The 26,039-nt window shown below is 49.5% G+C and overlaps 1 protein-coding gene across 1 annotated transcript; it reads right to left on the bottom strand.

Moving 5' to 3' along the window:
- Nucleotides 1-6,641: 6,641 nt before the first annotated feature.
- On the bottom strand, nucleotides 6,642-15,486 carry Clec3b (C-type lectin domain family 3 member B). Its single transcript, XM_027932512.2, has 3 exons — nucleotides 15,222-15,486; nucleotides 10,712-10,810; nucleotides 6,642-7,077 (listed from the first exon to the last, which is right to left on the bottom strand). Exons 1-3 carry the CDS (start codon nucleotides 15,460-15,462, stop codon nucleotides 6,677-6,679), a joined length of 741 nt encoding a protein of 246 aa, XP_027788313.1. The 5' UTR covers nucleotides 15,463-15,486; the 3' UTR covers nucleotides 6,642-6,676.
- Nucleotides 15,487-26,039: the final 10,553 nt, after the last annotated feature.

Raw genomic sequence — 26,039 nt, 5'->3', positions numbered from 1 at the left:
CTAGAGCAAGCCCTGGCTTCCGACCTAGTGGTTTAGCTTGTACACTGTGCAACATTTTCTTGCCATATTGCCCAATTATTTTCTCAACAAGGCAAAATAGAAGAGCTGCTCCAGATAGCATCTGAAAATGCCAAGTGTCCCACCAGGCAGTGAACAGCTAGTTCAAGTGCATACCCAGGACTGCGAGCTCGGCAGACGGCAAGCACTTAGTTCTTTCTGGTGAGCACTTTGGAGAAATGGTCTGCACAAGCTGCTTTATCCTGAGAAAGTAGCCTTGACTGACCCTTAACCGCCCTGTGCCTCACTTTCCTTATGTGAAGTGTTGCTCTTTGAGGTATTTCCCGGCCCCATCCCAACACCCGTTCTCGCATTGCACGAAACAACAGTGCCCCCTAGTGGATAAAAAGGCTCGCGTTTTTCAGGTGGTGTCACAATTTCAAACGTTGAAAGATTTCATAAATCATATTCAGAAACGAGTCGCCAGTGAAAAGCAGGTGAGGAGAAGACAACATAAGGCCTCAGATGCAGCCCTAGGAAATCTGGAATGTGCTTTTACAGGATCCTGTACCTCCCATTACAAACACACACCAATGCCAGCACTATCGACTTTTTTTCTTTTTACAGATCTTTTACAATCACATCATGAAACATTTGAAAACCTTTCTTTCTTTCTTTTTTTTTTCAAGACGCAGGAAGGAGTTAGCATACAGAGCAGATGGCACGTGGGCTTTGGAAGGCAACAGACTTGTGCTGGGATTCCAGCCGCATTAGGGAATGTTCTGAGCAAAGTCATCTTTGTACCCCATTTTCCTCAATTAGAAAGTAATACCTTGTGTGGGCCAGCCATGGGCTGTGTGTGTGAGCTGTGAGCCTTTTGAGTGCACTAGTTCTGTCTAGGCTGTGCACGTGTGCCGCAGTCTGGCTGGGCACAAAATCACGAGCCACTCAAGCAGGAACAAAGTTTATTTTTTGAAACTGCAGCCAATGTCCCGTACGCGCCAGGGAAGATTTTTTCCACCCAAGCGGCCTCCTCCCTGTCCGCAGAGAGAGCTCCTCCCCCGGAACTCCCTCCTACTGTACTTCCCCAACCAATGGGAACTCTCCAGGAGTCCCGTAGCCGGCCTAGGTGAACAGCAGGAGTCCAATATCCATATGAATGCAAATCTTAACATAATCATATCATCTCAATGGCTAGCTGGCGTCACCTTTCGACCAAAAATGCCATGCATCATATACTTGGCTCTTAGCACACGTGTGTGTGCTTTTCACTAGCTCTGCCTTTGATCCCACACAGCACCTGCGATGCGTGTGATTTGCCAAGATGTCAATCAATCTACTGACCCCAAGACATCGGGAAGCTAGACTCCATCCCCTGAAACCTAACCCCTTGCCTCATTAGGGAGGAAACTTCCCCTCAATAAGTAGGATGGTTTCAGGTGTGCATCCCTCTCTTTTGTCTGCCCCTCTGGCTTCCCTTGTGGGAGCTGGGGCTTAGGAGGCGTCACTGGACCTTAAGAAAAAGGTACTTTCTGTGTCTGTAATTATTTCGTGCCAACCCAAATTCACCTGGAGTGACCCTGACTGATTTAGTCACGTGATGGGGCAATACCTTCCTCCTGAGTTTCTGAATAGTAAATGCAACTTCTAGATTTGTTGCCAAGCTCATAATAAAGGGTTTCCTGGTCAGTACAAAAAGTTGTTCGTTTTCTTTGTTTTTATTAATATTTACTATTTAATTTTAATATTAAAATTAATTTTTTTTTAAATTTTATTAATATCCCTGTTTTCTCTTTGCCAAAATCAAAAGAAGAATTATTGCCTGGAGGTCTGAGGCATCAGGATTATCCAGTGGTTGAAGCTGTTTTCAGATGAAGCAAAGCTGTGTATGCAAGTTCCCTTTAAATCTGTTGAAGTAGGGGCCTAAGGACTTCCGGGTGGCAGTGTCCACTGGGCATCTGAATTTGTACATATTTGGAATGCAAGAGAGAGAGCACAAAGGCCTCTGGCCTCTGCAGAAAATAAAATGGCCAATGCAGGTCTGACCCCTGCCTGGGCAGAGGACACAGCCCACAAATGGCTGCTTTTTTTTTTTTTTTTAAATCTCCAGTCTTTTTTTGTATTTTATTCAGAGACAGAGTCTCCCTGAGTTGCTCAGGGCCTCACTAAGTTGCTGAAGCTGGCTTTGAACTCTGATCCTCCCTGCCTCAGCCTCCCAAGCTGGGAAACACCTTTCTTATCTGAAGGGGGTTCCACAGTGACAGTCCTGAGACAGCTGGGTGGAATCCTGGACTCAGGGGTCTCAGGAATCATCTAGTCCAAACTTCATTTTGAGGATGAAGAAAGGATGTTCTGTTGGCCATCTTCAAGGCCCACACTCAGTGCCACCATAACCATCTCTAGGTCAGCCAGCGCAGCCCCTTCTCCACCGGAACTGAGCTATCCAGACACGCAAGGCTCCTTCTACACTTCCTATTTCCGGTTCATGGCTCCTTCTACACTTCCTGTTTCCGGTTCTCTCTCCCCCTTTGCTGGGACAGGTAGGGGGAAAACAGCGGCAGAAAGGGCCCATTGGGAAAGAGACAGGAACAGCAGAGGTGATGAGAAGAGGGGAGCGAGTGGGTGCAACCAGGCCTGAGTGCGGGACCCCAGCACATCATTGAGGCAGGGCTGGCAGGAAGACCCAGAAGACCCCTAGCGGGAAGCCACTCCTGCTCAGCCATCCCCACAAACACTGAGAGCACCACTGTTCCCAGAGACAGGTTTTAAGCCAGTGCTCTTCGAACGTATTTTGTTAGCATTTCCCCAACACAGTTGCTGGGCTTTAGTTTAGGTGAGGAATGTTCTTCCAAGTCTCATGTGTTGAAATCTTGATCCCCAGCTTGTAGAGCTATTTGGGAGGTGGTGGAAGAAAGTTAGGTCACTGGGGGTGTGCCCTTGAAGAGGATATTGGGACCCCCTCTCTTTTTGCTCCTTGACTGCCATGAGGTGAGATTTTCTTCTGTCGTACTCCCGCTGTGATGTACTGTGCCTACACAGGTCCAAAGGCAAGGGGGCTCTTGAGCAAGTATAGACTGAAACCATGAGCCAAAATAAACCTTTCCACTTTATAAGCTGATTATTTAAGGTATTTTGTCACAGTAATGAAAAGCTGACTAGCACATGTTCTTAGCACACAACTGATCAAGACATCACAGATTCATCTCATACATTTTTATAATCAGATGAGTAGGTTGTTTAAAAATTGGTTCATGAGTCCTAGAAGGAAGCAGGATTCAGCATTGACATTATTGCTATTTTTTCACTTTTATACTTGTAAAATGAAATCTTGTGCAGATAAATACGCTGGTAGGACCACAAGGAGTTTTGTTACCAGGTTGTCACTTAACACCTGAACTTCTAGGTTCAAGTCAAAAGTGTTTAATTGTCGGGAATTATTTTGTATGGTCTATTGGCTGATAATTTGGTTAGGGTCGTCCCTAAAGGTATTGAAGGTAAAGGATTAAAACTTCTAAATTTGCAAAAGGATGGTGTTTTAGTCAGCCTTTTCATCTCTGTGACTAAAATACCTGACAAGAACAATTAGAGAAGGAAAAGTTTATTTTGGCTCAGAGGTCTTTGGTTTTAGAGGTCTTATTCCATAGACATTGACTCCATATCTCTGGGCCCAAGATGAGGCAGAGCATCATGGCAGAAGGGCGTGATGGAGGAAAGCACCTCAGGCCACCAGAAAACAGAGTGAACGTCTCTCACCAGGGACAAAAATATAAACCCCAAAGGGTTGCCGCAGTCACCTACCTCCTCCAGCCAAACCCTCCCTGCTTACAGTTACCACCCAGTGAATCCATATCCATGGATCAATCCAGGTTACAACTCTCATAATCTAATCATTTTACCCCTGAACGTTCTTGCATTGTCTCACATGTGAGCTTTTGGGGGACACCATACATCTAAAGCATAACAGATGGTTTGCCCCGTCTTTTACTTTCTCAACCCTTACACTAATAATATTTCAAATTGTCCCTTTGTTTGGCATCACCAAAGCTTTCTACACACCATAGTAAGATCAGGATGGGTGAAAGAGTGGCCTTTCTGTTGTAAAAAGGGGAAAAGGTGATTTTAAAGAGAAAACAGGAGGGGAGGCTTCTGACCCAAGCCTGTGCCTGGGTAGTGCAGTTCAGAAGATGAAGAGTTAGACACTGATTCCCTTAAAACTATCATTGTATTACATCTAAAAACATGCTCCCAAGTTTACCTCTGAGGAAGATCAGGGACTAAGGTGGATGGGGCACTCGCCAGGGATAACAAAATTTAAGGGGATGCCAAAGAAAATCCTCCATAAGCAGATCAATTGTATTTGAACACACTATCATTTCATATTTAATGCTAAAATATTCATGATGAACAAGATGTGAAATTTAAAATAAAGACAAGCTCATCAGGAGGCTGAGGTGGGAGGCTCCCAGAAGCCCAGGAGCTCAAGGCCAGCAATGAGAACCTCCGAAAAAAGGAGACAAAATCAGAGAACAGGTGTCCCACACGCAAGAGCATTAGAGGTAGGTAAAAGATGTGATTCTCTTGCCCATACTGCCACCTGCTGCTGGAGCTAGGTAATGCTTGCTGCCTGCCCAGATGGTGGCCTAGTGACTACCTTCCCACCAGATCCTACTCTCACAGAGGCTAGTGGTGTCCTCTTGAGGGCAGCCACTCATTTTAAGAAGTCTGAAAAAACCCTGGCCACTCTCAGCCCCAGGGAGTGGGGGTCAAAGAGTTCAGAACTGAGTTTCAAGACAGATTTGAGCCTCAGCTTTGTCCTTCACTTGCTGGACCATTTTGAACATATGGCATCGTCCTTCTGAGTCTCAGTTTCTGTACTTCCAGCAACGGATCTCATCACCTCCTCCCATATGTTAAGTTTTGTGAGATGCTTTCTGTGATAATGACAAACAGACTTCCTGGCACAGAGTAGGTTCAACATTCACTGTAAGCTGCCTCCCCAACCCACCACATCAGTATATCAACTATCATCCATTTATCACTGAAGGCAAGACACAATAGAAGATAGGGAGCAAAAGGTGCTATGGAAATCCAGACAGTAGAGCGATGGCCACTGCTGAGGGGTGCAGAAAATGTCACCAGGGAGGTGTCACTAGAGCTGGGTTTACGGTGATTCACTGGGCCAGGTCATGCCAGGAGCTGGTCAATACCCTCTGGGGAACATTAGACCACCTCTTAATTTTATTTCAGGAAAGTTCCAGTCACAGAAAGCAAACATGCAGTGGTGGTACAAAGGCCAATGGCTTTGGAATGAACCCTAGGTTAAATTCTGACTCAGCTACTACTTACTAGTTTTGTGACCAATAGAAGCCACTGAACTTCCCTGAGCCTCTATATCCTTTCCTGTAAAATGATGGTCATGACACCTCTCATCCTGGGTGGATAAAACTAAACCAGATGACATGTTTGAAGTTCCATGCCCGACATGGTGATGCACGTCTGTAATCCCAGCAGCTCAAGACTCTGAGGCAGGAGGATTGCAAGTTCAAAGCCAGCCTCAGCAACTTATCAAGGCCCTAAGCAACTTAGTGAGACCCTGTCCAAATAAAAACTAAAAGGGTCTGAGGATGTGGCTCAGTGGTTAAGCACCTCTGGTGGTACTACTTCTACTACTAATAATAGTAAAAGTTCCTCCAATATGGTGGGCACAAAACTGCTCCATGATAACATGGAGCAACACTTGGACCCCCTGACTAGCCTTCTGTGAGTATGAAGGAAGGGGACACTTTGGTCATTGGTGGGGAAGTGTTGGTGACTGCCACATTCGGCTCCTGGACCACCCCCCCCCAGCCCCAGGGTGTGTTGAGGTAGAAGGTGGATGGATGTTCCCCACTCCTCCCCTACCCCACAGCAGGTCCCAGTATTTCAGTGCATCCCAGATCCCCAGGAAGAGGAGAAATGGAGGGGGTGGTGGGTGTGCAGGATTCCAACAGATGGAAGAGGGTCTACAAAAAGAAACCTGAAATTTTGAATAACAACTGTAACTTAGATAACAATACCAGATCAGTTTATTTCCTGATTTTGATAAACGTGTTGTTGCTTGTGGAAGACCATATCCTTGCTTTCAGGAAACACACACCGAAGTATTTAGGGATAAACGGGAATCGAATGCATTTACTGTCAAAAACTAATAAAAGGCTTAGGCAAATATAAGGAAATGATAACATCTGGGGAACTTTTCTGGAAGTCTGAGATTAGGTACACAAAGTTATAAAAAGAAAAAGAGCCACTCTCTCTCACTCCCTTCCCCCGACCCTGTCCTCTGTCCGGTCTTCCCATTGTGTATCCCTGGGTGGTGGGAACCCTTGTGCTCAGCTGGCTTCTGGCATATGCAGCTCCAGCCTTCTGGCCCCGCCTCCCGGAGTCCCGCCCCGCCTCCCGAGTCCGCCCCCGCCGCTCGGCCCCGCCCCGCCCGGCGCACCCAGCACAGACCCCAGGGACTCCAGAAGTTGCACCGACTTTATTGCAAGAGGAGGCACCAGGGCGGGAGCAGCAAGGTGTCCCCTGACACTCCCCGGGCGCCCTAAGATCCCCGGACCCCGCGATCCCCGCCCCTCCCCGGGACCCCGCCACCCCTACCCCTCCCGCCCCGGGTCTCCCTCCTCGGCCGCACAGCCAGCGGCTACACGATGGCGAACTGGCAGACGTAGGGCAGCGCGTCGCGGCAGCGCTTGTCGAACCACTTGCCGTTGGCCGCGCCGGCCAGGGCGGCGCAGTTCTCGGTTTTGCCGCCGTCTGGCTGCGCCGTGATCTCGGTCTCCCAGTTCTTGTAAGCCACCCGGCCGCCGGTCATGTCCACCCAGGAGCCCTCGGCTGCCATGTCGTTGAGGCCCAGCCACACCTCGGCCTCGCTGCCCACGCTCTGGCGCGCGTACTCGTACAGGGCGTCGTTCTCCGAGCCTGTCTGCGGCGTGCCCAGCGTGCCCCCGCGCGAGATGCAGTCCTCGCTCGCCTCGTGGAAGGTCTTCGGCTGGGGGAAGGCCAGGAAGCACTTCATGTGCACCTTGGTGCCCTTAAGGCAGACTGAGGGGGGAGAGATGGCTGTCACTGCGGGTCCCCGGTTCCAAGTCAAACACCTGCTCCAGTCCCAGGAAGGCCCACCATCCTTCATCCCATCTTCTACGACCTTTACAGCCCCTAGACTCCGGCAAAAGACCCTGTTGTGGGGGACACTGAGGCACAGCGCCCAGATCCTTGTTCTTGAAACCCTGCCACTGGGATCCCGTTCTCTGCTGCAGAGAGCCACCTGAGGGCTGTGGGAGTCTAACCTCCATTCAAAGCAGGATGATTCTCAAGGGCTCTTTTCACTTTCTGGCTCTTGTGGGGTCACACACGGAGGCTAACCTCAACTCTCCCCTACCCCATTACATTGCACTCCCTTCCTGCACCCCCAGAAGTGTGGATTCACTCCTAATGGATTCACTCCATCTCAGAGCCAGCTTCCCAGGGAACCCAGCTATGGTCCTTTTGCCTCACCCCTCTAATATCCCAGGGCTTGTATGGCCAGGGTGCACGCCCACATTGAGCTTGGACCACACCCTGGAACCCGGGACCTGCGGCGATCCCTGGCCTGCCATGGCCCTCTTCCCAGGTCAGACCTTCCAGGGACTGAGTGCTGCAGGCCGAGGTTGCAAGACCTTCAGACAGGAGACAAAACAGAATAGGTGGGCTCTGGCTTTTTTGGGCATGGAACTCAAGAATCTTAAGAATTCTCAGATTGAACCTGGCCTCAAAGTTTGTAGGAAATACTATTTGGTCAAGTTAGGAGGAGAGAGGTGTTTTTGTTGAGCAGTTTGTTTTATCGCTTAACTTCTAAGTTAAATATTTAGACAGATGGGGTGTATGCCTTTTGCTGTTGCCATACAAATGTCAGGCACAGCATTCCACCTCCCCCATCTCACCCCTACAACTCACTCACCTGCTCACCTGGTTACTTCCACTTCATGCAGCAAATGTCAACAGAGCAACATTTCCATGTATGCCCCCGTGGGCATCTGACAACCCTCAACAGGGGCCTGAAGCCTCACAGAGGTGTCTAGTCACACACTCTGTCCCAACTCAGCCACTCTGCCTCGTGAGGACCTGCAGCTTAGCCAAACCAGGCTTCCTTCCTGCTGGGGACACTGGCACTCTGCCTAGGGCCCCCTAGGGATGAAGGACTTGCTTCTGGAAGTGTGCAGGAAGACAGCCCTCTGCCCTCAGCCCTTTGGGGGGATTGCCTCTGTAGGAGACAGCCACCTGGCCCAAGGCCACACCCCTTTCCCAAAGCAGCTGTCTCCTTGTGCCTGGCTCTGCCATACTGGGTGGGTCCTTCACATGCATTGCTGACGGGGGAAGGGAAAAAAGGGGCAGAGGACAGGGGAGAAGCCTCACCTCCACAAGCCCTGATTTATACACTTTGGTTTGATTGGTTTTGTTTGCTGTGGGTGGGTTCACTATCAAGGTGATTGTGGGATGTGGTAACAGAAGGAGATCCCTCAGGAAGCCAGGGACTTCCTAGGAATCAGCAGACGCGGAAGAGAGTACCTTGGACCTCTATATGTCATGGACTTTGGCGCCAGGAGGTCCTCACCCTCACTTACATTGACTTCACGAGTACTTAGTTCAGACATGCAAGAAACCTCAGAGTTTATGCTCAAGTTTACCCCTAGAACCTCTGCTCTGTAGATAAGGAAACTGATGCCCAGAGTGGCCCTGTGCTCATTTGAAATGCCCCCTCTGTAGTGGACACTCCACTTCCCAACTGTCTTCTCCCTTCTGCCTTCTAACACAGAGACCAGAAAAGCTCGCTTTTTGTGTTCTCCAGTGCTCTTAGAGCTACAGATGTGTAGGGTTCTGGTTGGTGGGGTGGAAGTGGAGGAGTGATACTCTCCTGACAAATGGGACAGATATGCTGGGCCACTTTTCCCCCTCTTTGCCTCAAATGCCCTCCTGATGCTTGGATTTGGAGCAACCGTGTAGGGACCATAAGGTGGAGTTTCTGAACAAAAACGTAACAGACTACTTCCAGACTCACATTTTGTTGAAGTCACTGGTTTCTATTATTTAAAATAAAAGACGTCTCTGGAGATGCTTTTTTTCTAGAATCCTCTCTCTCTCCCACCTGCCATGTTAGGCAAAGTGTCCAAGGTTGTGTGTTTGTCTTTCCTTGAAGAAAGATTTACTGAGTGTTGATCTGTGGCAGACACTATGCTGGACAGGGACGGGAGGGAGATGAGACAATCTAAAAGAGGCATGTGTCCTTGGGGCATAGAGTCTAATGGGGGGGAGCAGATATAAATCTAGAAACAAGTGCACTGTTACAACTGCAGTCAATGTGACAAAGGAAAGGACGTTGTTCTCTGAGAGTGCTGTAGCTGAGGAGCCTGCTTGATGAGGGCTTAGAGACTCCTGAGAAGGTACTCTGCAGGCTTGTATGAGGTGACTGTTGAGCGACCCAGGCTGCCTGAACAGCATGTGCAAAGACCCTGTACTAGGAGGGACAGAGGGTGGCACTTTCAAAGGACAGGATGGCCAGTGTGAATGCAGAAAGGATCCGAGTGGGAGACTGCCTTGTGAGAAGTATCCTGGAGGCTTCTGAGGAGGCAAAGCAGGGAAGGGCCCAGAACCCAGGAAGTGGGTGGGCTGTGTCATAGAAGCTGCTGGTGAGAGGGCAGCCATGGACACCGGGAGGTTTGTGGATTTGCTAAGGAGGAGTCAGGGTGACCCCAGGCTGGGAACTGAGAGGCTGCAGAGCACAGCCAAGGGAGGCTTTGCTCTTCTCGGCTGTTGACAAGGTCGTCAGCTTCCTGGTGGGAAGCAAGGGTGTGAACATAGTGACAGAGTGGCAGGCCCACGGTGTGGGTTTTCAGCCAGTGAGTTAATGTGCATTAAACACTTGGAACAGCGCCAGGCACTGTAGATGACCACCCGTGAGAACGCTGCGTCTCCCTGCTCCCTGGACTGGAGGCCAAGGTCATAGAGGAGTGGGTGAGACTTCGGAGTATGGAGAATGGAGCCCTCAGGCTGCTGGGCAGGTGGCTGTGACCTTACTCCCCAGCTGTGCGATGTCACACATCTTTGCTGGCCAGGGGAGTGCAGAGCCAGGAGGGCTGAAGCCTGACCCCCAGCATGGCATAGACCAGCTGCTTCCTGCTCTGTGGGACTGGGTGCAGCTCTCTCCCTGCCTCACTGGGCTCAGTTGGAGGTGATTAGTCCTGCCTCAGATGACTCAAAGGGACAGCACCAGTCACACTGCTGACATGACTTTGAGTCTAACATGGCCCTAGGGCTGCGGAAGCCGTTCAGTGGAGCGTCTCCTGGGAGCTATGTCAGGTTGGGCCACCACCTCTGTCCCTGGAGTGGCCTGGGGGTCCTACTTCTCCTGGGCAGTAATGATTCCTGTTGGGGAGCCTCCTGCCCTCCTGGGGCAGTTCAACTGCCACACCTCCCTGTTGTGGGCAGAGACAGCTGTGCATGCCTGGTTGGGTCTGGTCAGGGATCTCTCCAGAGGAAGCGGGCTGGGGACAGGGCTCCCTGACCCTGCTGCCCTGGCCTGCAGGCCTGACCTAATGCAGCCAGGGCCCTGATGCTGGCTGGCAGTCAGAGACACCTTCCTTGCCACAGCCACCAGCCAGGGCTCTCAGCTGTGCTCCTGCTCAGAGAGGGCCCCACTCACCCGTCTGCAGGGCCTGCTGTTCCTTCAGCAGGGCCACCTCCTGGGCCAGGCTGTCCAGCCGGTTCTTAAACTCCTCAAGCATCTTTGGGCTCACGACATCTAGGATGAAGTCAGGAGAAAATGGGGACAGTCACAAACACGTGAGGAAGGAAGTAGAGACCAGGACAGGGAAGGGACAGGCAGAGAGGACCAGCTTCAGATGGACAAGGGAAAGGACTCCCCTCAGCCTTGCTCTCTGGGTGAGTTCTCTCTTTCTCTGTCCCTGGTAGTGGTCCTCCAACAACTTCCAGTTTCCCTTCCCCCAGTGGGACCCATCCTTCACTTGCTCCTGCTTCAGTGCACCATGTCCCCATTTGTCCTGGGGATTGGATGAGGCTGGGATTGGCAGGGGCCAGGGAGCAGCCACCCTGTCAGCTCCAGAAGAGTTGAGAGCATAGGGAGCCCTTGAGAGGCCCTTGAGAGCCTAAAGACCACTTCCCTAAGCTGGAAGAAGGAGCACAGAACAGCAGGACAGGCTCTTCAGCCCGGGGACAAAGGAACAGAATGCCACCATTTGCAGGGGCTGGCAGGTGGCAGACATGGGTGACCTGGGACAAATTGCTCAGCCTCTTTGGATTGTTTCCTCATCTATAAAATGGGAGGATAACAATCCAGCTCAGAGGACTCTGTAAGCCTGGAACCACCTAGCTCCCACTTAGCACAGAGGTGCGCCCATCCAGTTACATGTGCACAAGTGGAAGAAACCAGGTTTTCATGTTTAGCCGCCAGTGCGATAGTGACCGCTGCAGGCCAGGTTTAGGCTCGACCTTCCCATGTGCCATGGTGTGGTGCTGTCAACCTCATGCCTTGGGAAATGTGTCGTTCTATAACACCAGCATTTCACAAATGGGGAAACTGAGGCCAGCCTTCTATAACTGGGAGCCGACCTGTTGGGAGCTGGTTATGTGTGTGGTGCGTGGGCAGGGGCAGGCGGGAACACAGATCTGTGTGTGTGTGAGTTCAGAGATCTCTGGGTGGACCCCAGTCTTTCTGAAACCCCAGGGGCTTCTGTAAGGGCTGCGCTGAGCTCCGGGTAGAGGGTGGGGAAAGGCTTTGGCTGTGTCTGTTTACGGTCCACATTCACGAGGGCTGAGGTCAGAGCCTTTGTCCACCCATCGAAGCCTTTGCCGGGAAATTGCACGCAACACACTGACTTATTATATACAGAGATTAGTGATGTAGCTTGTCAAACACGAGGAAAGAAACACCCAGATGAGCAAGGCAAAAAGAGAGGGCTGGGGGCCTGGCAAACTAGCAATGGGGTGACATGTGCCTCACCCCCAGCCTCTGACTCAGCCTTTGAGTTCACAGCAGCTCTGGACCCACTCATCTAATGCACCAGCACAGGGCACCATGTGAGGTTGTGCAAGTTGGGTACTGCACAAGGGTTTCAGCTGAGGTCCATGTGCAGGTCCTAAGCCTTGTCCTGGCTAGGCTGGGTCAGACCAGAAAAAGAGGTGCCTTTAATTAATAATAATTTAATAATTTGTCAGTTCAAAGGGGGTACCTTTCATACTTTGTGTAAACATGCCTGGATGTGTCAGATCCTCCAGGGACTGACCACAGAGCAAGGAGCTAACCGAGGAAGGTGTGGGAGTTAGGGGTGTCCCTACAGTCTGGGCAAGCAGTCAGGGGGCCGGGTGCTGCCCCTCTGCCTCCAGGGCTTGGGTTTCTGATGTGCGCTGTTGGAGTGAATGCCCTCCAAGTTACCCCGGGTCCCTGTTCTAAGGGCTGTGACCCTTATGAGGACATTCTGCCCTCCCAAACTCCTGGGCCAGCTGTGGCCACGTGGCCCATGGAGCTCCAGCCCTGAGCCCACCCTGTGTGCCCCAGCTCAGGCTGACATCCATCAGCAGCCAGGTCATAGGCCACAGGAGGAGTAGGTGAGCTCCCAGAAACACCCGGGCCTCCCTTCTTGCTCACCCTGGGGGCAGGGCAGGGCCTTAACCCACACTGTCCTTCCCTCCTCTCCCCAGCCCTGCCGACGTGTTCTCTACCTCGAGGCCTGGGCACCAAGTGGTCTTCTGGGGCCTGACCATCCCCTATGTCTGTGTGCAGCCCCATAACAAGGTGGCTGCTAAGACTCAGTCCTGGGAATCACTGGAGACCTTTGGGAAAGGCAGATGGTGGGGCCACTACAACCCTGAGCGGGAATCTCTGTTGGGGGGGGGCCAGCACCTGGATTTTAACATGACCCCCCATTTCAGGCTGCTGCTGCTTGAGTGAAAACCACCCCAGTTCCCATCCTAAGAGCAGGGACCACGCTCCCAGGCTACTGTGTGTGTATCAGTCTAGCACAGAGGGACAGCTCCGTGGGCTTCGCTGTGTAGGTGACTGGAAGGAAGAAAATCCAACTAGAGTCAAAACGCTGAGGTGGGCTCTGGTGCTATTGTGAGGGCTCCCGAGGCCTGGGCCTCCAAGGCATGGAGACCGCTGGAGCAGAGGCCCGTGTGTCAGCAGGGAAGGACCAAGGCCTTGCCTTCTCTCACTCTCTCCTTTTACACCACTGAAGACATGAATTACAAATTAAATAAACACATACCAAATCTTCAGTAAACTTGAGGAATTAGCAACTATTTTCTACACTAGAAAGTTCTTCTGGGGCCAGGCACAGTGAACCACGCCTGTAATCCCAGGGGCTTGGGAGGCTGAGGCAGGAGGATGGTGAGTTCAAAGCCAGCCTCAGCAAAAGGGAGGTGCTAAGCAACTCAGTGAGACCCTATCTCTAAATAAAATACAAAATAGGGCTGGGGACGTGGCTCAGTGGTCAAGTGCCCCTGAGTTCAATCCCTGGTGCAAAAAATAAAAATAAAAAGAAAGAAAGAAGGTTCTCCTGGGGCTGGGGTTGTAGCTCAGTGGTAGAACGCTTGCCTAGAATATGTGAGGCCCTGGGTTCAATCCCCCACACCACATAAAAATAAATAAGTAAAATAAGGTATTGTGTTCATCTACAACTAAAAAAAAAAAAAAATTTTTTTAAAAGCAAGGAAATTCTCTTATTTGCTCTGAGCTGCCTCCTTCACAAAGAATCTCCCCTGGTGACCCACTGACTAATGCTCATGGATATTAACCATCTCATTTAAATGGATATTTGGTAAAAGGTTATGCATGCATATAATTTAAAAATTCAAACCATTCAAAAAGTTAAAGTCTCCCTCACAACCTGTTTGCCTTCCCAGAGGTAGCCACTGTTATTTGCTTTTGTGGATCCCTCCAGAAAAATTCTATGCATATACAATTAATGTGTACTCTTACACAAATCCCTTCTCCAAAATAAATGTTAGCACAGTATCCATCCTGTTTTGTTCACTTTGTAAGCTCAGTCTTGGAGATTCATTTTTAATTTTTTTTTTTTTTTTTTTGCAGTTCTGGGGATGGAACCCAGGGCCCACACATAACACCCCAAGCCCCTGAATCTTTTTCCTAGCAGTTCCCAAATCTGCCCTATTCTTTGTTGTAGCATTGCAGGCTCCATGGTCCCCATGGACCTTTATGTGCTTACTGTCCCATTTACAGAGGAGCCGGAGAAGGACAGAGGATACCCCACCCTCTTTCCTTCCTTTGCTGGGCTCTTGGCTCTGGCAGCCTGTTTCTCTGCCTAAATCCCCACCCTCTCCTCCTTGGACTCTCTCTGCTGGCCTCTGAGCCTGTGGGACAACAGCTCCATCTATTGCCATCGCATTCAGCTGGTGTCTCCAAGCAGCCCAGGGTGACCTCACTGCTGGAGAGGCCACAGGGCAGGTCTCACTGCAACCAAGGCAATCTAAGAGCACTCCACACCCCAGAGGCAGCAGAGACAGGCTGTGACACCCAACAGAATTGAGAGATTCCTTGTCCCCTCTTTTCCCCTGTGCATTAAGCACGCCCTGTGATCTGCTGCCTGGAAGATGTGCCAGACCCTGGGCTAGGTGTCTTTACCTAATTAGCATCATCAAATCTTCACAACAAACCTTTGAGCAACTACTACTCTCCCCATTTTACAGTTGAGAAAACCAAGGTCCTGAGATTACAAAGCACAAACTCACAGCACCCCCTCGTGGGAGTTGAGCATCTCCACACTCCCAAACCAAAGGTTTGGTTTCTTTAAAAGGCTGAGGAGTTGGGGAGCAGATGTCAGTTCAGACGATCTGGAAGGTTCTTTCCAATTTTAAGAGTCTGGGACCCTTATGGTTCTGGCAAACACCCCTCCCCCTCGAAAGAACTCTGCAGAGCTGGGGATACAGCTCAGTTGGTAGAGTGCTTGCCTCACATGCACAAAGCCCTGGGTTCAATCCCCAGCACCAAAAAAAAAAAAAAAAAAAAAAGAGAGAGAGAGAGAGAGAAAGAACTCCTTCAGCCCCCAAAGGGCACTTCACCAAAGTTCTCAGGACGACCCATCAGGGAGGAAATGAAAGGAAGGAACATGAGGTCACACAAAGGAGGGGTGACCTGCTTCCTGGAAGATGGGGAGGGGCCCTGATCCCCAGCTTACCTTTCTTGGCATTTACAGCCTTCTTGACCTTGGGGGTTGGCGACTCAGCAGTGATGGGGGTCAGGAGAGTAAAGAGACAGAGGAGTAAGTAGGCTCCCCAGAGCTCCATGCTGTGTGTGTGGGGACTGCTGCCTGCAGTGGCCTGGGTCAGAAAGCAGTGGCAGCCTCGGCCGCAAGTCTTAAGGCAGCGGCCACAAGGACCTCTGTCCGGGAAACTCTCCCAAGACTTGGCTGCAAGCATGCCAAAAAAAAAATCCTGCAAAAGGAGGACGGCCTGGGAGCCGCAGAGCTGTGCTGCCAGAGGAACACCCACTCCACAGCCTGGCCCTGCCTTCCAAAAGAGAGTCATCGTTTTTTAAGGATTCTGAGAAATGCACTATCAACCTCACAGCTCACATCTGCTGAGCAGTCTCCTGGGGCCAGAGCAGGCCACACTGTCCACTGGTGTGAGCTCACGGAAACCTCACACCAGCACCATGTCATTTCTACAGTTGAGGAAGCTGAGCCTCAGTGAAGTGAAGAGATTTGCCAAAGCTACCCAGCCGTGAAGGGACTGGGTGGTCTGGGGCTCACTGGTTGGTCTAGAATGTTTGTTAGGCTTATTTTGTCTCTTTGGGTTAAAAAACACAAGAGAAGTCTTCTTCAAAGACATATGTTCTTCCTCATCAATCCTGTCCAGGAGCCATGAGAGAGGGGAGAAGGAAGTAATCATGGTGGGAGGATCATAGTGTCCCAGGGCAGGTGTCAGGAAGCAGGAGGAATGTCCTCTCAACACCTGGTGCGGGGTGTCAGAGCCCAGCAGGGTGGAGGGAGGCTTCCCCAGGGAAAGCAAAGGCCCTGTGTGGAGCACTGGGTCCAAGTGAAGGGGGCAGGGTCTGGTTGGGGAGAGGATGGTGGCCGAGATGGGAGTCTACTAAAGAGAAGGGGAGCCAGGTTTCTCCTTGCCAAAGAGAGGATTTATGCATATGGAGAAAGAAAAAACTAGAATGAATCCTATGGAGTGGGTGTTATGATTTCCATCTGGAATGTCCCCTCAAAGGCTCACGTGCTAAAGGCTTGTTCCTCAATGCAGCAGTATTCAGAGGTGGGGCTTTGGAAGTGATTGGATATGGGGGCTCTGGTCTCATAAATGGATTAATCCATTCTTGGATTCATAACTGTCAGCATTATTGGGAGGTGGTGGAAACTGTAGGAGGGGGTGACTAATTGAAGGGAGCAGGTCCCTGGGAGTGTGCTCTTGGAGAACATATTTTGTTTCCTGCCCTTTTCTCCCACTCCACCTCGCTCCCTCCCTGTCTCTGCTTTCCAGCTGCCAAGCTGAGCAGCTGTCCTCCACCACACCCTCCCCACCATAATGTTCTGCTTCACCTCAAGCCCAAAGTAATGGAGCCAGTTGACCTTGGACTGAAACCTCTGAAACTGGGAGCCAAATAAATCTTGCCTCTTTTAAGTTGTTCTTCTCATGTATTTTGTCACAGCATCAAAAAGCTAACACAAAAGGATTAAAATCAGAGTGATGGTATGGACTTGAACATATAAAGATAAACCCCTGAATCCAGATGTCAACGTGTATATGTGTCTGCTCCCCAGCTGTCACTGGGAGGGCCTTGAAGCAACAAGTTCTCCAAAGCCTGGAGCCTTCGTGCATCTCAAGAACTGGCTCCCACACACACTTTCCACTCAAGGAATCAGAGCATCTTGGAGAAATGGCTGATTCCAAGACAGGACAGGGGAAGCAGAAAAGGAGCCCAGAACATGTTGTTTTGCCAGAAAGCAAGGGAGTGTTTAAAAACTGATAGGGACACGTCAGCGGAGCACAGAGCCAGGAACTTCCAGTGGCCAAAACCAGAGACAAATTGAGCACCAAGATAGTGATAGTAGCAGACTAAAATAGGAAACCCAAAGCACACACTCATATAAATAAACAGGAGAATTCCTCAATGGGATGGTGACTTGCTCTCAAAGTATCTACTCACAAAATATTATTTTTAATTTTTTTTTTACTGGTGCATTCTAAGCATACAAAATGGTGGGATTCATTGTGATGTATTTGAAAATATTTCTCCATTACAAAGAGAAAGAGGGCAATTTCTCAGTGGAGAAGTGTGGCAGACATCACCTCAATCAAGGGACCAAAGTAAATGTCTACAGCAATGGAACACGGGGCAGCACACAGGGGTAGTGTGCTGGGAGCGCACAGAATCACACCCTGCCAGACAGAGACAGGTCCAAATTGAGGGGCGTTCTACTCAATGCCTGCTAGTAACTTTCAGAACAGCCCAGCTCCCACTCAGGACCAGTGTAGATTGGAGGAGAGAAGACACAGAACTAAATGCAATGTGTGATTCTGGACTGGACCCTTCCACTCTCAGGACACACACAATCAGGACAAGTGATGGGGCCTGTTATCATCCGGGTTTTGATCAACCAGGTCAACAGTTTACAGGTGAATGGTTTAGGGGGAAAATGTTCTTTGTCTTGTAATTGCAGATTTTCTGTTTGAGATTGTTCAAAGAAAAAAGAAGACAATTCAGCCTTTCCGTGACTTCCCAGGGCCACCCTATCCATCAGGAAGGTCTGTTCTGCAGGCTCCAGGAGAAGGAACCTGATGTGATTTCTTACACTGTGGAGGTGTCCAGGGTAGAAGTCGCGAGTAGAGAGCACAGCACTCTCTTGGCCCTTTAAGAACCCAGGCACCACCTCCCACATCCTGGGAGTAGGAGAGGGTTTTGTGTTTGCAGCTGGGCCCTCAGTCTGAGACCTGACAATTACATAACCTAGCAAAGAGCCTTCTTCCAGGAACTCTGGGTGGGTAGCAGATGACAAGGGGAAGTTCATGTTCTCTCTATAAAGTAACTCCTTTGCTGTCCCAGCTTTCTCATCTTGGCCCAGCTGTTAGAGTCCATAGAAGAAATGGAAGGAGTGTGCCATTCAAGCATGAGGCAGCCCGAGGTCCAAATTTACAAGGAGGTGCCAATGATGGAGGCCCTGCCCTAGATATGTTGGGGAAGAGGTCCCAGGAAAGCTGTTGCGGTGACTCAGAAAACTGGGACCCCCTGCAGAGTTGCTGTGTTCCATCACATGGGGACAAGAGAGTTTTGCTGGTTCAGGACACACCTGGAACTGCCGAAGCACTGGGTTCCTCGTGCATTTAACAATGTACCCGGCTTGCATTAGGTCCTAGGAATGTGAGCAAGGGCTCCACACTGCACTGTGGGTCTGCTGTGGGGTCTGGCAGGGCACCTAATGCAGCCAGGGTAGGGCAGGGCACCTGTGTGCGGCTGGGCCAGGTGAGAGGAGGAAGGGAGTAAGGTGGACAGTGCTCCAGGCTGAGAATGCAGGAGCAAAGGCTCACAGCCCGCATGAAAGTGTGACACACCCTAGATCCTGAGCCCCAGAGTGAATGGCAATGGGAAGACAGAAGGCTGGAGATTAAGTGGGGATGTGGAATCACATTAAAGACTTTGGACATGAACCTGGAGGAAATGGGAGGCCACTGGAGAACCAAGCTGGGAGGCTGTGATCAGAACACACTCTGCATTGAGGGGCCCCCTCTGTCCCACATTGGACCCCTAAGCACATGGGGTCACACATTCATGGGGGAATGTGACTCTTCTCTACTTGCTCCAGTAAGGGAACTTTCACCTTCAGGAAGGAGGTTGGATTTGGGGTTTACATGAAGCAAAGGGCAATGTCTTTGGTCTCAGCAGCAGATTTTTGCAGGGCTTGTGTGTGCCCGGGCATGCCACAGAGCTCCTCTACGAGCACCTGGGGGTCCACTGTGCGCTGTTACAATGACTTATATAAAACCAGGCATGGTGGCCCATGCCTGTAATCCCTGCTACTCAGGAGGCTGAGGCAGGAGGATCTTGATTTCAAGGCCAGCCTGGGCAACTTAGCAAGGCCTTGTCTCAAAATAAAATAACAAGAGCTGGTGGTGTAGCTCAGTGATAGAGCGCTTGCCTAGCATGGGGGTGGGGGCTGGGTTAGCGCCTCAGTACTGGAAAAAATAAAAGACTTACCAGGGTAAGAAGTGTCTTGTCTCGGAGCCTCCTCAGATTTAGGACTGGCTTGTCTCCCAAGAAGGGTCTGCACAGCCCAAAGGTACACCAAGAGTTTTAAGGGAGAGAAGTGTCGCCTGACTTTAAACCAGCATCGGCAATAGCCAACTATAGTGCGCACAGGATGGTGTTTCAGAAATAACATCTGTCTGGTGAATAGTACGTCACCTGGTGTTATATTTGTGTGTTAAAACTATACTCTTGATATGGGATGGACCCTTTCCACTGACCCTGACAGACATCCCCATGTTGGCTTAGGGTCAGCCTCTAAAACATCACCCAGCAGTCCCTGGCACGCTCCACCCACATCAGCCCAAACAACACTGGAGCATGGGAGAGGCCAGCCACTGGCCTCTTATGTCCTTCTCTGTCCCTTCTTCAGGTTCCTTCTCCCTTTCTTCCCAACTGTTCCTCCATGACATGGTCCCTGGACTCCTTTAACCTTCTTGAAAGTCATCTTTATTTATTTTTTTAATAATTTTCCCTTAGTTGTTGATAGATCTTTATTTTATTTACACGTGGTGCTGAGAATCGAACCCAGTGCTTCACACATGCAAGGCAAGTGCATTACCGCTGAGCCCCAGCCCCAGCCCCGAAAGTCATCTTTAGATAAATTTCCATTTGTTACCATCCTCACTGTGGGATGGATCTCAGAACAAAACATGTTCTTGGGGGCTGGTCTGTGCCTCCTGGGGGGAGACTGGACCCTCTATCCAGAAAGCACACAGTGCATGGGCTCTTTGTAGCCACCGCACCTCATTTGTGGCCAACATTGAGTTTGTGGCTGTTACTCTCCAGGCCCTCTTGTCTGCCCCCAACTCTCCCTGCCCGGCTGCGAACCACCATTTCAGACAACTGCAACGGATCCCCTGAGAATGCTGGACGAGTCATGTGGACCTCATCCTCCTTGCACCAATGACCTCCCGCTGGCACTGTCCAGGAGACTTCCACTGCTGGTGGTGCAGCAAGTGGGCGGGGTTTCAGCCAGGAGAATGAGTGCATTAGCTCCTGAGTGACCCGCCCTCAAGGAATTATCCAGTTACCCTCTGGCTCAGACTCTTCATACCAATTTCCCTGCACAAAGAAAAATCCTGATAACAAAGCCAGAGGCACTCGAAAAATCAGAGGAAGAGGGCTCTAAAGGCACATTTCAGTTTCCAAGTGTTTTCTTCTCCCTTCCTTTTCTGCCCCTTCCAAAGCTGTTGGAGGTCTGAGTTACATAAAACAAGCTCCGGGCGCTCCACCCACATCAGCCCAAACAACAGGAACACTGGCCCAGCATGGAGCCGGTCCCCACAACAGACACTCTCTCTGCACAGATGTTTCCTTTCAGCTCCACTGGCCCTGGGTCAACAGAAACTAGAGGTCCAGCCTTAGAGGCAGAGGGTTTTCTACGCCCTCTTCAAGCCACAGCATCCAGGATGTTATGATCACACTACCTCTGCATGGCCTTGCCATAAGTTTTGCTCATTTCTCTTTTCCCCTAAAGAGTCCCCCTGTGTACACCAAGCCTAATCCTTAACCCACAACCAGAATCTGCAAATACCCGTAGGGAAGATGGCAAGTTAGAGACTGCTCACTTCAGAAAGACCCTCCTCTGGAAATTTAGGCCATGCCACCCTTTTTGATTCAAGATCTCTAGGTGTCAGGAGATGGAATTTTTAAAAAATATTTTTTTTATTGTTGTTGTCAATAGATATTTATTCTATTCTATTTATTTATTTGTATGTGGTGCTGAGGATCATTAGACCCAGGGCTTCACACATGCTAGGCAAGTACTCTATCACTGAAATGGGATTTTTGAACCGTGTCTAGCCGTTAGAGTTGTGGCAGCATGGCTGGTGGTGTACCAGGACATATAAGTCCTACTCAGAACCAGAAGTCACCAGCTTGTGGAGGAGCAGCAGTAACATGGGCCCCAAAGCTCTACACTCTTTGGCCGATTCCCCAGCCCATGAACAAATCTCAAATCCCATCCTGCTCCTTTTGGATCTTTGTTCAACTAGACAAGCAAATCCCCCCGGTCCAGGAATCCATATGCAGTTCATCCTTTCATGTGAACTGAACCCCTGAGTGAGTGTCCTAATGCTCAGTTCCTCCACTGCTGTCCTGGGGATCCACCTCTGGGTGGCTCTGTATTGTAATAGCGGCCCCTGTGTGGTTTATGTCAATATACAGAACCAACTCACCCACAAACCTGATTGTAGTGTTTTCTTCTCCCAGCAGCTGGTTGCAGCAACTCTTCCCCATGGGGCCACAGATGTGATAGATGTGGATGAGAGGCATTATGAACAGAGGTAGGTGACAGAGGAAACTGGTTTACCTATTTTTGTCCTTGCTTATACCTAAACTGCTCAGGCCTAATCCTGGATAAGCACTTCCATCTTGCATGGACTGTTGCTGAAGCCCCAATCTTATGATCTGGTGGGTCTGACCATAACTAACTTATGATGGGCAGCTCATCCATCACTTGAGGACCCAGGGTCAGGAACTGACTCTCATTGGGCACAGCGGCAAGCCAGGATCTGCTTTTCAAACTCACCTGGAGGTGAATAGTTCCAAAAATCCCATCTTCAGACAGTTCCTGGCCTTGCTCTGGAATCCTAGGGGCTGTGCTGTGCCTTTCCTCTTGAGCTTGCCAAACTACACAGCTCCCCTATCCACCTCAACAGCCCTAGCTCCATGGGAATTTCCATCATATGGAACAAGAGGAATCCTGTATTGCAAACTGGTTGGGCCTCAGAGCCCCGTCTTGTTTTGGGCTCCCATTAACAAATGGTAGCTTTGTGAGTTACTTGACAAGTGGGTTGAAACAATGCTCTCAAGTGTAGAATTTTTGCCCCCCAAATTTCAAAGTCCAATAAATGCTGTACTTCTTTCATAGTAGAGGGGGTAAAGATGGGAGTGGGTGTGAGGTTCAAAATGCTTTCTAATGTACAGGGATGTTTCAGAATACCCTACACCATTGGATTCTAAAAACATTACTGCACACATGTAATTTACCAGGACTTCTTATGCACCAGATCCAATAAGCATTCCATCAATATAAAGAGATCAGCAAGATGGCCTTGCAGAATACACTGAGGCAAAAAACTGGTGATTTACACACACCAAAGACAAAGCTACGAACACATTTTGCTGTCCTTCCATTTAAGAGATCTGCTTTTGATCCTTGTTGATAGGAATTTAGTATTTGCCTAATCTACAGCCACATATGAAGTGCCAGAGGCGGTGTTGATTTGTCTCAAAATATTTCATCTGGCACAGGAGCTGAAACTGGGGCTACTTTGTATAGTTTATAGTGGCCCTCCGTCACCCACCACAATCCATCTGGTTTTTACAGAGTTCTGAGGTACGTTCAATGGTGATGAGTTAGGGACAAATACCATTGCATCCTTTAAGTCTCTGATATTGGAGCTAATCTGCAATTCCTCCCAAGAGCCAGTATGGTTTCTGATTTACTTCCTCAAGTGTGAAAGGGAAGCAGTTTCCAATCTTTGACCCTTCTTATCACTGTGATTCTTATTCTATCCCAATTACCTCATCTATTCCATGTATACATCTGGGGACAGAGAAATAATCCCCAAAACCACTGAACCCATAGTGGGCCAGACCTGTGCCAGATCTCCAATCATTACCTAGTCCCCATTCCTCATTCCTTTTAACTAGAGGAACTTGATAGCATTTCAGGTTCCCTAACATGGGCATCAAGTCAGAACCCACATCCAAAAGTCTTTAAAGCACCTCTCTCCAATGCTCATGCTCAGTTATTCCAAATCAGCAATTACCTATTGTGGGAACATATGGTGGCATCACAGGATTCTTGCTTAAAGGGACCAACTTCTCTTCAATGGACTTTGGTCTGTAAACTGGCAGATGTGGAAACTGGTGAAGGAATGGAATTTCCCATCCTGGTAGCTGACCTAGACTTTTATGCTTCAACCTTTCCCTCCCCACAGAGTAAGATCCTGATTGGCTGTCTTACTCCTGGGAACACATGATCTATTAGCCATTGTCACAAATCCCTGCAGTGGCATCCTTACCACCACTCTGGCCTTGCTGTCATGGCTCAGAAATTAATATTCAGTTCACCTCTGATGGCTGGGAGCTGCCACCTTTCCCCTGCTCTTCTCAAATCCTATTAACCCAGTAATAAGGGTCCATGGTAACATTTCCTGCTGTCACCTTACAGATGATGGATACTATTGACCTTCTCAAGGATGCAGGACCTCTCCCAAGTGCTGGTGTCTAATCCTCATTTTCTCTGGAGATCACCAGATCCACATTTCCAGGGAGAAACTTTGACATCCTTGCCAGGATATTAAATCCCACTTCCAGTCACAGCCTTGGTCCAATACCCTCAAGATCCCCTCCCACCTCAATTTTCCTGATACATTTCAAGCCCTTGATTTTGGCAAAGGAAACCTGCCAAGGATATACCTGCAGTCTCTTATGCAGTCATGAGCAAATCTTGGAACTGAACTTCAGGGCACTCTACCTTGCAGCTGCAGATCAGTCCCTACATTGTGCCACAAGGCCTTCTGGTTTTTATAGCGTGCCATAAGCTGACAGCTGGGTGATGGGCCTGCCAGTTTTAAATGGCTTTCCATGGCAGATAATAGAAGTCAGCCACCTTAGTCAGCAATTACCACTTCCATGATTCCATACTACCCTGTTGTGGAGCTTTCACATAACCCCATCTCCCCCTGTACATCTTAACTCAGCACAGGTGAGTCCTGATGATGACTTTATGGGAAGGCCCTGGGTTATCACCTCTCAATTACTACTACCCATAGACCTTTGCTGCCATATGCTAAGTTCCACTTGGAGGATTTGCTTTCCAGGAGCACTGCTAGTGCAACTGCTTGGCCTAGGACAACCAAAGCCTAGGACAAGGACTTAACGCTCTGTGGTTATTGGGAGGTGGCTCCACGGAGTGCGGTGGGGAAGTGACAGGGGAAGGACAAGAGTTGATCCCAAGATCATGAGCACCTGAGGCATGATCACACCAGCACAGTTTGAAGAGAATCTTCCAGAATGGCTCCCCCATGACCAAATATCCCTCTATCACCTCCTCTCCCACTACTTATGAATGGTCTTGGGAGGCAGAGTCCCCAAGTCTGGATTCTAAGATGCTGAGTAGACTCCTGCCAGTGACATCAGAAACTGAATAGGAAGTAAAAGGTGTATGGGGAACACTGAGGTCACTTAACAACCAGACACTTCCTCAACAGCCATTTACTCTATGGTCACTATTTGAGGATATAAATAATACTGGAATGAATTCCTCTAAATGTAATGTTTTTGTTCCCCTTGTGTTCTCAGTTATTTACTTTGGTTACATTCTCAGAAGTGGAATGACTAGGTCAAAGGGCATGGGCATTTTTAAGTCTTATTCACACTGCAGCTTGTTTCTAAAACATCTGGTATAGTATAATTTATGCTCTACTGGTAGTCTGTATGTGAGACCATGGCCTTTACTGAGCCAAATGCAAATTACCATTAATAGTATAAATCCATGTGATTTGCCGTCTTGAGTTGCTATGATGTGGGAGACCCAGGAATCACAGGAGCAATAAAATCTACCTGAGTATTGCACAACACTGCATTCCCTGTGCCCACCTGACTTGGGCTGACTTCAGTGGCCTTCTCCCTGAAAGGTTAGTAAAAGCCACCAGAGACAGCTATGGCTGTGCCTCTCCAGGATGGTACTTTTTTTAAGTCTCTGACAGTCTCTGACTTCAGTTTTCTCATCTCTTATTCTCTAACAGCTACAATAAACAAACCTTTCCAGAAAATGCCTCTCCTAGAGACACCTTCACCTCTGACATTTCATTCGAGATGCACTCGTCCCATCTGCAGGGTGGCTTTGAGAAAAGGCACAGGATGGTTAGCGAGGATGCTACCATCTGCTCCTCTCCTTTGCCCACACTGTGACTGCTGGGGGCCAACCTGCGGGGAAGCTAAGAGCTGCTGGTCATTCCCCTGGCCTGGCAAAGCATCTTCTGTCTGAAGGAAAATGCAGCTGAGCAGAGTTTCACAATACCAAGTACTCATTCTCATTTCTGCACCTCAAAATGACCCATTGGTATCAACCCTCAAAACCAAGGCCTCTGAACTTCATTCAAATTTGAGCTTCAACTATGGACCACCAGTGCCCAAGTTTCCTTGGGGCAGGGAGGAGGGAGGAGGCTGATTTCTGCCCTTTTGGGAGCAGAGTGTCTTGGTACCTATAGAGACATTCACTGGAAAAACAAAACATGAAACTCAGCTGTGTTCTCAACAGGGCAGCAGCTTCCCCATGAAACCCAAATCCAGCTGCTTCTGTCCACTGGGTGGACCTTGCTGATTGGGAGGAGGTGCCCACGCCAGGAGCTCTGGAAGCAGACCACAAAGGCTTCAGCTCACGCTGTGTTCTTTCCATCAGGCGATAAATTCCTAACACCTTACCCCATTTGTCTAACTGAAATGCGGACAGCAAATGCCACGGCTGAAATACGCCCCTGTGTGAATCAGCAACTTCCCCAGGGGTCTTTAAGATGGATTTAGGAGTTTGGTTCCCCTGGAAAAAAAAAAAAAAGACTGCTCTATTCACAAAGAGACTCAATTCCAACTCACTGCACTGGGAGTGGAGAACAGGCTTAAAGGAAGAGCCTCCAGGCCATCAAGAATGCCTTCCTTCTTCCCCAGAGTATGAAGACCAGCTGAGTAATCAAATGACAACATCTCTCAAGCAGCCTTCTTAATGCTGATAAAA

The sequence above is a fragment of the Marmota flaviventris genome, chromosome 1 (assembly GCF_047511675.1).
Source record: "Marmota flaviventris isolate mMarFla1 chromosome 1, mMarFla1.hap1, whole genome shotgun sequence".
Taxonomy (NCBI): Eukaryota; Metazoa; Chordata; class Mammalia; order Rodentia; family Sciuridae; genus Marmota; species Marmota flaviventris.
Note: the sequence above shows the minus strand (reverse complement) of the source record. Positions and strands in the feature narration are given on the sequence as shown.

Bases quoted from the DNA above. Each gene is read 5' to 3' on its own strand.
- Clec3b (XM_027932512.2), bottom strand. From the start codon at position 15,462: ATGCTTGCAGCCAAGTCTTGGGAGAGTTTCCCGGACAGAGGTCCTTGT. The intron at 10,811-15,221 runs GTAAGCTGGGGA...ACTTCATCCTAG, and splicing joins GGCTGTAAATGCCAAGAAAG to ATGTCGTGAGCCCAAAGATG. The intron at 7,078-10,711 runs GTGAGTGGGGCC...CTCCCCCCTCAG, and splicing joins ACAGCAGGCCCTGCAGACGG to TCTGCCTTAAGGGCACCAAG.